The following is a 12,903-nucleotide window of genomic DNA, read 5'->3' as shown; positions in this document are numbered from 1 at the left end:
GTTGTCCTTTAAATATTGACAATTCGTACTGGCTTGCACCGAGACAAAAAATCTAATCCAATTCTTGATCTTCAGCCTGAAAGAAGATTATGATAGTATGATTATGATAAATATGATGGCATTCGACTCAGGATGATTCCAACTTGATCTTGGTTTTACTCTCTGGCGCTTTCTACTATCGTTGTGACTGCTTTATTTCCTGTATTATAGCTGTCCATGTTAAGTGCTTTGTTACAGCTTCAGCTGTTGTTAAAGCGCTATATAAATCAATATGTATTGTATTGTATATCAGATTAGAATAGATTCACCTTTATTAGTCTCACAGTGGAGAAATTTACATTTCACAGCAGCAAATTTATGAAAGAAAGAGGTATGAAAAAGAAGAAGCAAAAAAATAAAATACAGGAGCTGCTGTAATAGCACCCACTTTCCCACCGCCATCTTGAAGTCAAAACAACAACAACAAAAAACAAAGCAACGTGATTATTTGTTTGGGGCTGCAGTAAAAAGTATGTAGCAGTATTGGGTAAATGTTAATTGTAAATCAGTTTATTAGACTGAGAAGAGGCATTTGTGTACTCAGGGAAGGAGGCATGGTGTCAGGCCACTGATTACGAACATGGGGTTGAGTGTTTACGTCTTTGTCTACTAAATTATTTAAATCCTCCATGATTTAAATCTGCAATGTGCTATCAGGCCCCGTCCATCAGAGGCAATGGCGCCTTAGCTTGCCCCCCTGCTCGCTCTCTACCCCTCCTCCAATCCCTCCAACCGCCCCGCAGTCCTCTTGCCGGGCCGGCTCAGCGTGGATCAAGATCACAAGCTGTGAATCTTAAACATCCATCCCAGAAGAACAAAAGCAAACATTTCCCCTTTGACCCTCAGATCATGTCTTGATGTTACATGCGCCGAACTTTGCTCCTCACAGCTTGAACGTGTTGTCGATCGTGCCAAATTAGCCACGATACACAATAGGAGGCTATCAAGTGATCTCTGTGGTTCTTATTACACCATGGATAGAGAATAGACAGAATAGAAGTTATCATATTTAAAAGTTTCATGCTTAGAAGGCCCACAATGGAAGCACAGAGAATCTGGGGTCAATCTGAGGTGAACAGACACAACCTGGTAAACTGTCATCTTCATGTAGGAGATCTGGCCTTGGGCTAATTTACGACTTGGTAAACTCCTTCATAGGAAGAGGCCATTAGCCAGGTTACTAATCTATCACTTCATGGAAAGGACAACCAATTAAAATGCCTACGTTCTATTGTTTTATAGTTGTTGGTGCTTGGGACGTCCAGAGGCGTGGTATTCAAATCAAGAGGGCTGCAGAGATTGGGCGTCGGTCATGAATGGCTACGTGCCCTGCCGGCAGTAAAAGACAATCTTCCTGTGTTCAAGCCTTTGTTCACAGTGTCCGACCGAACATCACTAACAATCGTCTTGATGGCGCAGGGTTTTTTTTAGCCGGATAGACCTTAGAGCGGTGCATGATGGGATATCATTCAGAGCCCTCGAGCTATGCGTTGACACCTCCCTCTCGTTAACTTTGCTTGCCTCTTTATTCCCTCTCATGATGGCCATACCTCCATCTTTCCATTTTATCTCCCACCTCTTTGTGTTTTTATGACCTGAGCGCGCCGTAGTGGCCATTAGTCATCCAGAGGAGTCTTCTTTCCTGCGCAGGTCTGGAGGCTGTTGTGAGGCAGGAAAGGAGTGAAGCCAGCTTCTTCTATGCTTTGCCAGAATCGTTTTTGATGACGATTTGATCAAAACAACTTGATTTGAGATGATTCCACAAGAAATCTTTATTTCTTGGTCCAACGTCCCCAGAGTGGTACCATTTGGAGTTCAACCGGAGTTGTTTGGAAAAACAGGCTCTTAAGTCAAGCTAAATTGACCTGTGACGTCAGCCAATGTCATGAGACACCTTGGTTATTAGCTAAACGATAGCTCAATAATGTTTGTCTTTTTCTTTGGCTTTTGTATGTGATTTCTTTTTTTTTTTTGATTTTTAATCAATTCATTTTAACACTTCATTCACTGCCAGATGATGTGCAAAAATGTCTCCACTCCAGTGCTAGGGTTTTTGTCAATTTCACTCAAATTGCAGGACCCACAAAATGTTTAGTTTTAGGACTACATGAACATTTAATGCGATATAAGAAAGCTTAGACTATCTTCTTTCATTGGAAAAGAATGAGTCAATTCCTAAATTATATGGGTATGGAGTTATATGAGCTTGAAATGGGGGTGGTTGCCCAAAATACAATGCAATACTGTACATACATATTTGTTTATATGGCGCTTTAACAACAGCTGAAGCTGGAACAAAATGCTATCCCAACAAATCCCAAACGAAAAAAAAAAAAATCTCCAGACTCTTATTTTGAAAGCACATTGAAATGTTACCTTACCATATCGGATGTTCCTCGTGTTTTGAGTTTATTATGTTTCGAAAATATCAGTTTTCATGCAGGTCATGTGCAAAAATATGTCCACTAAAGTTCCAGGGTTTTTGTCATTTTCACTCAAATTGCAGGACCCACAAAATATTGAGTTTTAAGACTACATAAACATTCAATGTAGCATATGACCTTAGTCTCTCTTCTTTCATCAGAAAAAAAATATGCGTCTGGAGTTATATGAGCTTGAAATGGGGGCAGCTGTACAAAAGGCAAATGCTGCCCCCTCGTGAGAGGGAAAAACATTGCTAGGGGCTGACCGAAGGTTCATATGCACCCCTCAGCCCCACTGCAAGAAAAACCAAAACCCGAAAAAAATTCGGGAATGCCGCTCCACATCATACTTTTCAATGACCGAATAAATTCGGGAATGGCAGTGAATGAGTGAAAATAAAATCGCAATTAATAGTTGGATTTACATACAGTAAAGTCTCGTTATATCGATATTCAAGGGAGTCCGAAAAAATATCGATATAACCGGGACTATCGATATATCCGACCCTGTTTGCATGTAATTTTCTCTGTGCGTGCATAGAAATAGTATCGATATAACCGGGACTATCGATATATCCGATATCGATATAACGAGACTTTACTGTATATTGTTTGACAAAATATATGTTTTTTTGTGAATTTCCTTGGATACTTTAACAGACACACAGTTTATTCAGTCTCCTTTTCGGTGAGTGTTATCGTTGTTGTTTTTTTCTTTTCTGCAACCTCTCTTTGTCCTTTAGTGCACTGTTAACCACGCACCCACTTGCAGACATACATTTCGTCTCAAAAGGGACATCTTTGTTTAATTGTGTTTGCGGTCTAGAAATAGCCTCACCCCTTTCCCGTGGACATAATTAGCCGAGCCGATGCTTTGGAACACTCAGACAGAAGAATGATCATTCCATAAAATATACTATAAGACCGCACGCACAACGGAGTGACACTTGAATGAGAATCACACATTTACCGACATTATCTGACATTGTTCCTCCTCCCCCCTCCCCCCCATCCTCTGTATTCTCTCTTCCAGTGATCTGCTGTCTTCAGAATATGCAGAGACACATTTGTCAGCGAAAGGGAAGCCGGTCGTCACTACTGTAAGATTCTGCAAATTATTATTTTTCTTCTTCTTCTTCTTCTGTCAGTGCGGGGACATTGCCATCGCTAGTGTGTGAACACACAGTGTACACATTGAACACTTTCTCTTCCTCATTTTCATCATCAACCCAATGTTTTTTCTTCACCCTTTCATGCGCTAAGAATGATATCTTGTAACCTGATAACATGATAAGTTGGATGACATATTTCGTTCGTGTGTTAGGGTTGACATTTTAAGTTTATTTCATATTACATTGGGTGTGCTCCCATTGGAAACATAGGACTCCGGTTCTTTGTACTGTAATTCTTTAATGTGATTTCACACCACCGTAGAACTACAAACAAGTATAAAAATATAGCTATTATTTACACATAAACATTTGGACTTTACATCAATGAAATAAAAAAATACGCAATAAAATCGTACAAACCTCTTTGCCCGATTTCCGTCCGAAATGGAAGTTTTGTCTTCGTCCTTTTTATCTTTTCCTTGCTAAACAGTAGAGCGATAAAGCATGTCCATTCTCGCCGTCTTCTTAGTAAAATGAAACTGAGTAGCGCGGAAAGTAAAACCTGTACCGGAAGTGACAACAACCTAACGGAATGTCAAGAAAAATAAAGCACAGCCATCTGCTGGTCAACTATGGGATAGCAGTTATAAACAAATATATCAGCAGCATTTATATTGGGGGTATTTCTTCAATTAAGTTTCCGGATACTTTTTGGATTGGATTGGATGCACCTTTATTTGTCTTGCAGTGGAGAAATTTACATTTCACAGCAGCAAAGTGATGAAAGCAAGAGGAAAGGAAAGAAAGAAGTTGAAAAACAAAATACAGGAGCTGCTGTAAAGGCAGCCACTCTCACATCTTGAAGTCAAAAGAACAAAAGAAACTAAATAACAAATAATATGACAACACAGAAAGTCATTCATTCTTAAGCACTTTCCGTACCCTCTTTGTTACATGAAGCAGTTCTAGATGAAAGAGAAGAGGATCAAAGTGTCTTTTTCACAAGTGGATCGGGGACATCATGGTGGAATGCACACGTCTGCTACAAGCTAAATGTTGAAAGCAAACACAAAGCTGTCGCATCAATTGACAAAAAGAGATTGTCTCACATCTCCTGTCCCACGTAAATCAGCTTCAATTCCAAACCGCGACACTACTACTACTTCCAGGTTGAGTGAGCGCTGGCGCATGTGGCTGCTGCTGCTTACCCTTTAGACCCGTGTTTACCCTGCGGCAACATGTCAAAGCAATGAAAAGGTCGTATTTGACATTTTGCTATCACTGTCTCCAGGATACCACACATAATACTGTGTGTGTGTGTGTGTGTGTGTGTGTGTGTGTGTGTGTGTGTGTGTGTGTGTGTGTGTGTGTGTGTGTGTGTGTGTGTGTGTGTGTGTGTGTGTGTGCGTGCGTGCGTGCGTGCGTGCGTGCGTGTTTGTGTGTATACTGTTATGAATAGCTGTAAATAGTCTGAAGATGGAAGGAAATTGAGTTGATCAAATAAATACAGTGCATTAGAGTCACTGAAGGACTGCAGCATCCCTGCACAGTCACCAGCCACTGCTGGGGAATGTGATGTTGTACATCTAAGCTTGAACGTTGACAGAGAATAGATTGAATAGAAGTTATCAGATTTAAAAGTTTCATGCTTAGTTGGTCGAACACAAGGCCCACAATGGAAGCACAGAAAATCTGGGGTCAATCTGTGGTGAACAGACACAGCCTGTTAAACTGTTCTCTTCCTGTAGGAGAGCTGGCCTTGGACTCCTTCACAGGAGGCGGTCATTCGCCAGGTTACAAATCTATTGTATCACACCCATTAAAATGTCTGTTTTGTTGGTTTATAGAAGTTGGTGCATGGGACGTCCAGGGGCGTGGTATTCAAATCAAGAAGACTGTTTTGCTAATGTATCACTTAAATTTGCATATACTCTCAATAAATAGATTGGCAGGGGGCTGCAGAACTTGGGCGTCGGTCATGAATGGCCGCGTCCCCTGCTGGCAGTAAAAACAATCTTCCTGTGTTTGAGCCTTTATTCACAGTGTCCGAACAAACTTGTCTGACAAACGTCCTAGCATGCGCGGTACGCTTTTAACTGTGTAAAACCAGGCAGGCGTATTGCGGTGCGTTGCCTCGCTATGCGCTGAATCATGGCGGTAATTGATCCTGATAAAAGCTGAGTGAGGCTGAGTGAGCCTTCCTGACTTTCTAATGGCTGTTTGGCAGAGAGGGAAGAGTTGGCCTTCGCTGAGCACTTAGACCATGTACACTTACTTCTTTGGAAAATGATTGCGTTTATTTGAAACCGTTTATTTGAAAGCGGGCGAGAAAAGTCGCACGCATGCATTGAGGTTACAAGTCAAAGATGTGATGAAGTTGGGGAAGTGGAACAAAGTCTCTCGTTCATCCAACATTGTTTGTTTGTGCACAACATTTATATAATTTGATCAACCAAATTTTTGAATCTTCTAATCTTTTTTAAGACAGCAAAGAAAATCTTGTTTTTGACGTTTTAGAATTTAAGACAATGTGTAATACTGTATGCTTTTACAGGGAGGAGAGCACTGTTACTACCAAGGGAAGGTCAGAAACATTCCTCACTCCTTCGCAGCCCTTTCGACTTGTCACGGACTACAGTAAGTACTTCTAATACACATATTTACGTTGCGTACGTGAGTGTGCATGCTGAGTCACATCCTTATCTAGCAACGACATTGATGCTGATTAAATTTAGCCACCGTCTGTTTTGTTTTACTATTTTAAATAAGACAACCATCACTGTTCCGTACCCCTTTTAAGGGAGCAACTATGCTATATGTCATGGGTGTCAAATTAATTTTTTGCCGCAGGCCAGGTTGTAGTTACGGTTTCCTCGCGGGGGCTGTTATGAATTTGGAGAAGCCATTACAATGTTGTATCCCCTCCACATATTACATATAGAGCGCACAACAAATGAACTTATTCACTGCCATTCACAAATGTATTCGGGAATTGAAAATATGACGTAGTGTGCCTTTCCCGAATTTGTTCGGGTTGTAATATTTTCGTGCTTGGGTGCCGATAAAGCACTGGTCAGACCTCTGGCAAGGTTTTTCCCTTCCGCGAGGGGGTATCATTTGCCTTTTGTCCATGTTAGCGCTTTGTTACAGCTTCAGCTATTGTTCAAGCGCTATATAAACAAATATGTATGTATTGCTTTGTATTTTTGGACAGCCACCCTCATTTCAAGCTCATATAACTCCAGACTTATATAATTTAGAAATTAACTGTTTTTCTGATGAAAGAAGAAAGTCTCAAGTTTCTAACGCTCGACTGAATGTTTAGCTACTCCCAAAACTCAGTATTCTGTGGGTCTTGGAATTCAAGTGACAATGACAAAAACCCTGGCACTGGAGTGGACACGTTTTTTCGCATTTCTGGTAGTGAATGAGTTAATGAACCAGTTTTTAAAAATTGAAGTCAAAAGTAATGACTGTTTACATAGGACAATTATGAATTTGGTTCGGACTTTAGCAAGCATCATGGAATTTCACACGTTTGATTTGCTGTCACGGGCCAAATAAAATGATGTGGCGGGGACAGATCTGGCCCCCGGGCCTTGACTTTCACACCCGTGATGTATGTAATACAATAATTATGCGCTGATGCAATTTGGAACTGATATAGTTGTTCATTTAGGCAGAAACGAATTTGCATTCAAAAGGAAATTGTTTGACGACATTATCAATGTTTAAAATTGGGATACATTGATATGAAGATACATCACTCAAAGTTACTCCAGTCTATAGCTTATCATATGTGAGGTCACACGGGTCATGGGTTAAATTACAAAAAAAAAACATCTATTTGAGTGCACATATTCACATATGTATATTGATGAAAATTAGCTGAAATAACAAACATTAGTAATAGGACCACATGTCATCACCAGTTGCACCGACATATTTTGGGAGGTGTTTATGATAAACACTCAAAGCTGACGTTGCGGTTTCAAGGGTCACCTTATTGACATGCTGCGCAAAAATATTCATATGTAGACGTCACGCCTGCATGCTGTCACGTTGAATGACTAGCCTCTAAATAAAATCATCAACATGATATATTTGGCTGGTCATCATACAATACAATACATATTGATTTATATAGCGCTTTAACAACAGCCTAAATTATAACAAAGCACTTAACACGGACTATCATATACAGGATGATATATACACGAGCTATTATATATGTAAAATATAGAATGTAAAGGCTATGTCTGTGGAGGTAATGACATCATCCGCATCCTTGCATCTGTTTTTTTATCTTATATTCATAATGAATGGAAATGCTGAGCAAGCCCAATCAAGCTTTGGCTTCTTCAACAACATTTTCATTCATGTTATCGCACCCAAGCAAATTTGCATTTGTGCACGCGCGTGCATCCGGTCGTAGGCTGCACAGCAGTGTCAGACTTTCCAGAGAGAGTACTTCCCAGAAGCCATGTCAGGTATTTTCCATTATATACATCCTGCTCTTTCCACGCACGCACACACAATAGAAAATTTAAACCGACACTGCAATCATAGCTCTTAACCGCATACGGATAGCTAATGCTCCCATCGTCAGGCGTCCTGTCAGATGATCGTTCACCAATAGCTGGAGTTTGTTTTCAGAACGCCAATAGTACATACAACGCATTGATGCGAATGAATATCAGATGTCGTATGCTTTGCTTTCGTGGACCCGCATGCACAAAAGCGGCTTTGAAAAGGAATGAGAGACCAAACTTTTGCAAAAATATGTTCAAGGTCTCATCTTTTTTTTTTAAAGCATCCAATTCACCAAAGTTAGCCTGCAGATCCATTGGGTTACTTTTCATTCTGTTTCACAGGCTCAAATAGGAACCGAGTGCTTTAAGTACATTTGATTGAATCTGTCCCACAACTGCCAGTCACTGCGACTGAGTTTTTGCAATGAGTCAAATATTTGGTTTTCATAACCTGCATCACATTCTGTGTGTAATCGATGAAAAGGATTCTTCAGCCGTCTTTGAAGGTGTCAGACATTTCACTCCTCATCCGAAAAGCTTTATCAGCGAACTAAAATTTTGCTGGTTGCTCTAGGGACAGAGCTACCAGCAAAATTTTAGTTCACTGACAAAGCTTTTCACACTGGGGCCAGAGATAAAGAAGAGCAGAGTTGATTTTCTTTTGCGGACCACATAATATGATGTGGTAGGCCAAATCTTGCCCCCCAGGCCTTGAGTTTGACACCAGTGATTTAGTATAGCCAAATTTATGTGGAGAAAAGCTCTTCAAATATCATCAGATATTACTGAGGCCACATCAACCAATTACACTGACATTCAGTGATGGAGAGGCATTCAATTTTAAATGACTTTTTCACAGTGGATAACTGACGACATATTGAGGATTCGAACTCTTGAGGAAAAGAGATGAGTTGTGTGCAGGAGTTCACCCTTCCTGCCACAGCTAATCTCCTAAAAGCTGGAGATAAAGTTAATTAACGGACGTGGCCCCGGTCACTTCAGGTGCTCGTGAGCTTATGTCCGACGGTAAAGACCTTCATGGAGCTGCTCCATGAGAGATTGATCTGAAGGAGTGCTCGTTGAAGTGACGTGCCTGTACTGTCCATGTGCGTTCGATACCAAAACCTATGCCAATTATTTGATGACAATGAATTCAATGACTTTCAAAGTCACTGAACGCCAACAGTGTTAGCTTAAAGCGCTGCTACTTAGCTTTTTGTGACATACAAGTATGTCACATAAAGACCGATTAGTCAGTGAAGAAAATTATTTTAGACTCATTTTTTGAGATTTTTTTTTAAACACTTAAGATATTGAAACACCTCTTCCATTATAAAAAAGCCACATTTTCTCTTGGTTCTAATCAAGTGCCAAGGATTAATAGTTTTTTTATGTATTTTTAATTTTTGTATTATTTATTCTGTATTTATTTTTATTATTTTTGTTTTTTATTTGGATTTTTACGAGGATATTTTCGTAATTATGAGTTTCTTATTCTTATTAATATTTTCATTGTTTTATTTCTATTATTTTATATTTGACATTTTTATTTACATTTATTTTAAAATGTATTTATTAGTTATTTATTAATATTTTTATTATTTGTATTTTTGTATTTTTTGTAAGTATTTATTAGTTGGTTATTAGTATTGTTATTATTAGTTTTCATTATTTTATTGTTATCTTTTTATTTATTTAAATCTATTTTTAAATGTATGTATTTATTAGTTGTTTATTTTATTAATATTTTCTTATTTTTGTTTTTATTTAAATCCTTTTTATTTGTATATGTTTGTAATTACTTATTACTTTATTTTTATTAATATTTTTGTTATTTATTTATTTATTATTATTTAAATTGTTTTTAAATGTCTTTATTCATTAGTTACTTATTTTTATGAATAATCGTATGATTGTAGTTTTTTATTAGGATTTTTATTAGTATATTTTTGTCATTTATTCATTGTTATTTAATTGATATTTTATTTATTTATTTTATATTTACATTTATTTTGAAATGTATTTATTTATTATTTATTTATTTACATTTTTATTAGTCTAGCAGAAGCCTAAACATTTTGCGCTAACAATGACTGCTTTTTCCAACTGTTCATAATTCCATTCAAATCCATCTGAAGAAAAAAAAAGCCAAAGCTTTAAACTGTCAGTACGATACATATTATTGGTGGTTGTCTTGGTCTCTCCTTTTTTTTAATCTCATAAAAACTCAGTATTTGAATTTGCATATGAAGACTTTTCAAATCTACTGTCACCAATATCGGAGTGGTTATATTTACCAATCGAAAAGACATACTTGCGCATATACAATTATCACGACTTGTGTTCACACGTGCTGTCCCTTCACTCTGTTTCAGCGGTATGTTCTTTGATGGCAACCACACGTATCTGATTGAACCTGGAGGAGAGGGCGGCGGCAACAAAGTAAGTGTTTTCATCTCTTCACATCCACGATGATGAATAATATCAGACCAGGGATAGGGGATTGATTGAGATTATGGGATTGAAACAAGGGTCAACTTTTGTCTGGAGAGGATCACGAGACAAAAAGTCACTCGCACAGACACACGTCAGCCATATGGGAGCCATTGCCACTTCTTCAGCAAAGTGTGGACAAAGCAATGTGCTCAGTTACAAAGAAGCCTTCTGCTAATTAGATAATTACGATTAAAGGCTTTATGGTCGAAAGGGGAGGTTGGAGTTGAGATTGCCTCGAGACACCCTAATACCCAAATACTGTGTGTGTGTCTGCACTAATTAAAATCTCCAGGAGATGTATTTCTATCTGTGAATAAGCAAAAAAAGAAAAGGACTTTGGCTGACGCTTCCATCCATACTTAGCTCATATGACAGATTTAATGGCTGAGCTGCCAAACACTCAAGGTCGAAGAATAAAGGCTCCAAATGAAACACGGTAGAAGGCCTGAGTATAAATACATTGGTACTTCTGCGTACGAAATTAATTGAAAAAAAAGTCTTAACCTGAAGATGTGTTAAATCGAGACGCGTTATCCATGTAAATGTAATCTAATCCGTTCATTACAAAAAAAAAATCTGACATAAATATTTTCTTAAACTAGTGTCCGTGTTTAACTAATTCGCTGCCAGACAGTGTGCAAAGAATGTCTCCACTCCAGTGCCAGGGTTTTTGTCATTTTCACTCTAATTGCAGGACCCAAAGAATATTGAGTTTTCGGACAACATCAACATTCAATGCGGCGTAAGACACCTTAGACTCTCTTCTTTCATCAGAAAAAAAAGTTAATTCCTAAATTATATGGGTCTGGAGTTATCTGAGCTTGTATTTTGGACATCTTGAGGGCAGCTGTCCAAAATACAATGCAATATATACATATTGGTTTATATAGTGCTTTAACAACAGCTGAGGCTCGAACAAAGCGCTAACATGGAAAAAAGGGAAATGCTGCCCCCTTGTGGAAGGGAAAATACACTGCCTGAGGTCTGGCCAGCGCTTTATCGGCACCCCCACAAGAAAAACCAAAACCTGAACAAATTCGGGAATGGCGCTCTAGGTCATATGCTCTGACCACAAGCCACTAGCGACAAGAACATACCGGCCAGAGCTAGCACACTGTATCAGTAGCGAGCTGCCTAAGCAAATATATTCTGTTTTGTCAACCCACAATGGCTGAAGGAGGAGAAGAAATTGATCTGGTTGGGGTTTATTGTTCGAGCCATTTTTCAAGGCGGACTTTTCGAGACAAAATGGACATAATTAACTCATTCACTGCCAGATGATTTGATGATTTCCAGTGCCAGGGTTTTTGACATTGTCACTAAAATTCCATGGCCCCACAGAATATTGAGTTTTAGGACTACATAAACATTCAATGCAGTGTAAGAAACCTTAGATGGAAAAAAATAGTTAATTCCTAAATTATATGGGTCTGGAGTTATAGGAGCTTGAAATGAGGGCGGCTTTCCAAAATACAATGCAACACCGGGTTGAGTGAACGCTGGCGCATGTTGCTGCCGCTACTCACCCACAGAAAAGCTTATCCTGTGACTGTAAATGAAATGTATTATTATTATTATTATTATTAATACACACATTGGTTTATATAGAGCTTTAACAACAGCTGAAGCTGGAACAAAGTGCTATCATGGAAAAAAGGGGAAAAGCTGCCCCCCATACTTTTGAAAATGATATGCAAATCCACCCAGAAGCACGAACTTATTCGATGCAGGCTTCTGATTGGCTGCCGAGTATGTCAATTGCCAAACGAACCAAAATTAAAAATTGCCAAACGAACCGAAATTTCAAAACCAACAAATATTTCGGAATTGGAATAAAGCAAACGTTTGATTTCAAAAAAATATATATATATATACAGTAAAGTCTCGTTATATCGATATTCAAGGGAGTCCGAAAAAATATCGATATAACCGGGACTATCGATATATCCGACCCTGTTTGCATGTAATTTTCTCCGCGCGTGCATAGAAATAGTATCGATATAACCGGGACTATCGATATATCCGATATCGATATAACGAGACTATACTGTATATATATATATATATATATATTTATTTATTTATTTATTTATTTATTTTTTCTGGAAAAAGTTGTCGGCCACCCGGGCAGAGAGTTCTGGAAGTTGTATGCCCGGCGTAAAAGTTACACTCCTCAGGCATCCGGGCAGACGTTATTTCAAACACTGGTATCAGCAGCATTTACATATACAATACATATTTAATTCATTCAGTTCAAATTTCATATGAACGTTTACTGACTGTAGACGGTCAATGACCAAC

The 12,903-nt window shown here is 38.5% G+C and overlaps 1 protein-coding gene across 3 annotated transcripts in view; it reads left to right on the top strand.

Moving 5' to 3' along the window:
* The window catches only part of adam22 (ADAM metallopeptidase domain 22), a 79,905-nt gene that overhangs the window by 31,081 nt on the left and 35,921 nt on the right, over positions 1 to 12,903 (top strand). For all 3 annotated transcript variants that reach the window (XR_016115330.1, XM_088998948.1, XM_088998947.1), the window contains exons 14-16: positions 3,496 to 3,562; positions 6,129 to 6,211; positions 10,482 to 10,548. Coding sequence is in view for 2 of the 3 variants with exons in the window: in XM_088998948.1 (XP_088855074.1) it covers positions 3,496 to 3,562; positions 6,129 to 6,211; positions 10,482 to 10,548 (217 nt within the window). In the remaining variant the exon portion in view is untranslated. The remainder of the gene's footprint in view (positions 1 to 3,495; positions 3,563 to 6,128; positions 6,212 to 10,481; positions 10,549 to 12,903) is intronic.

This window comes from Hippocampus bargibanti, linkage group LG06 (genome assembly GCF_051943395.1).
Source record: "Hippocampus bargibanti isolate YZ-2025 linkage group LG06, ASM5194339v1, whole genome shotgun sequence".
Classification (NCBI taxonomy): domain Eukaryota; kingdom Metazoa; phylum Chordata; class Actinopteri; order Syngnathiformes; family Syngnathidae; genus Hippocampus; species Hippocampus bargibanti.
Note: the sequence above shows the minus strand (reverse complement) of the source record. Positions and strands in the feature narration are given on the sequence as shown.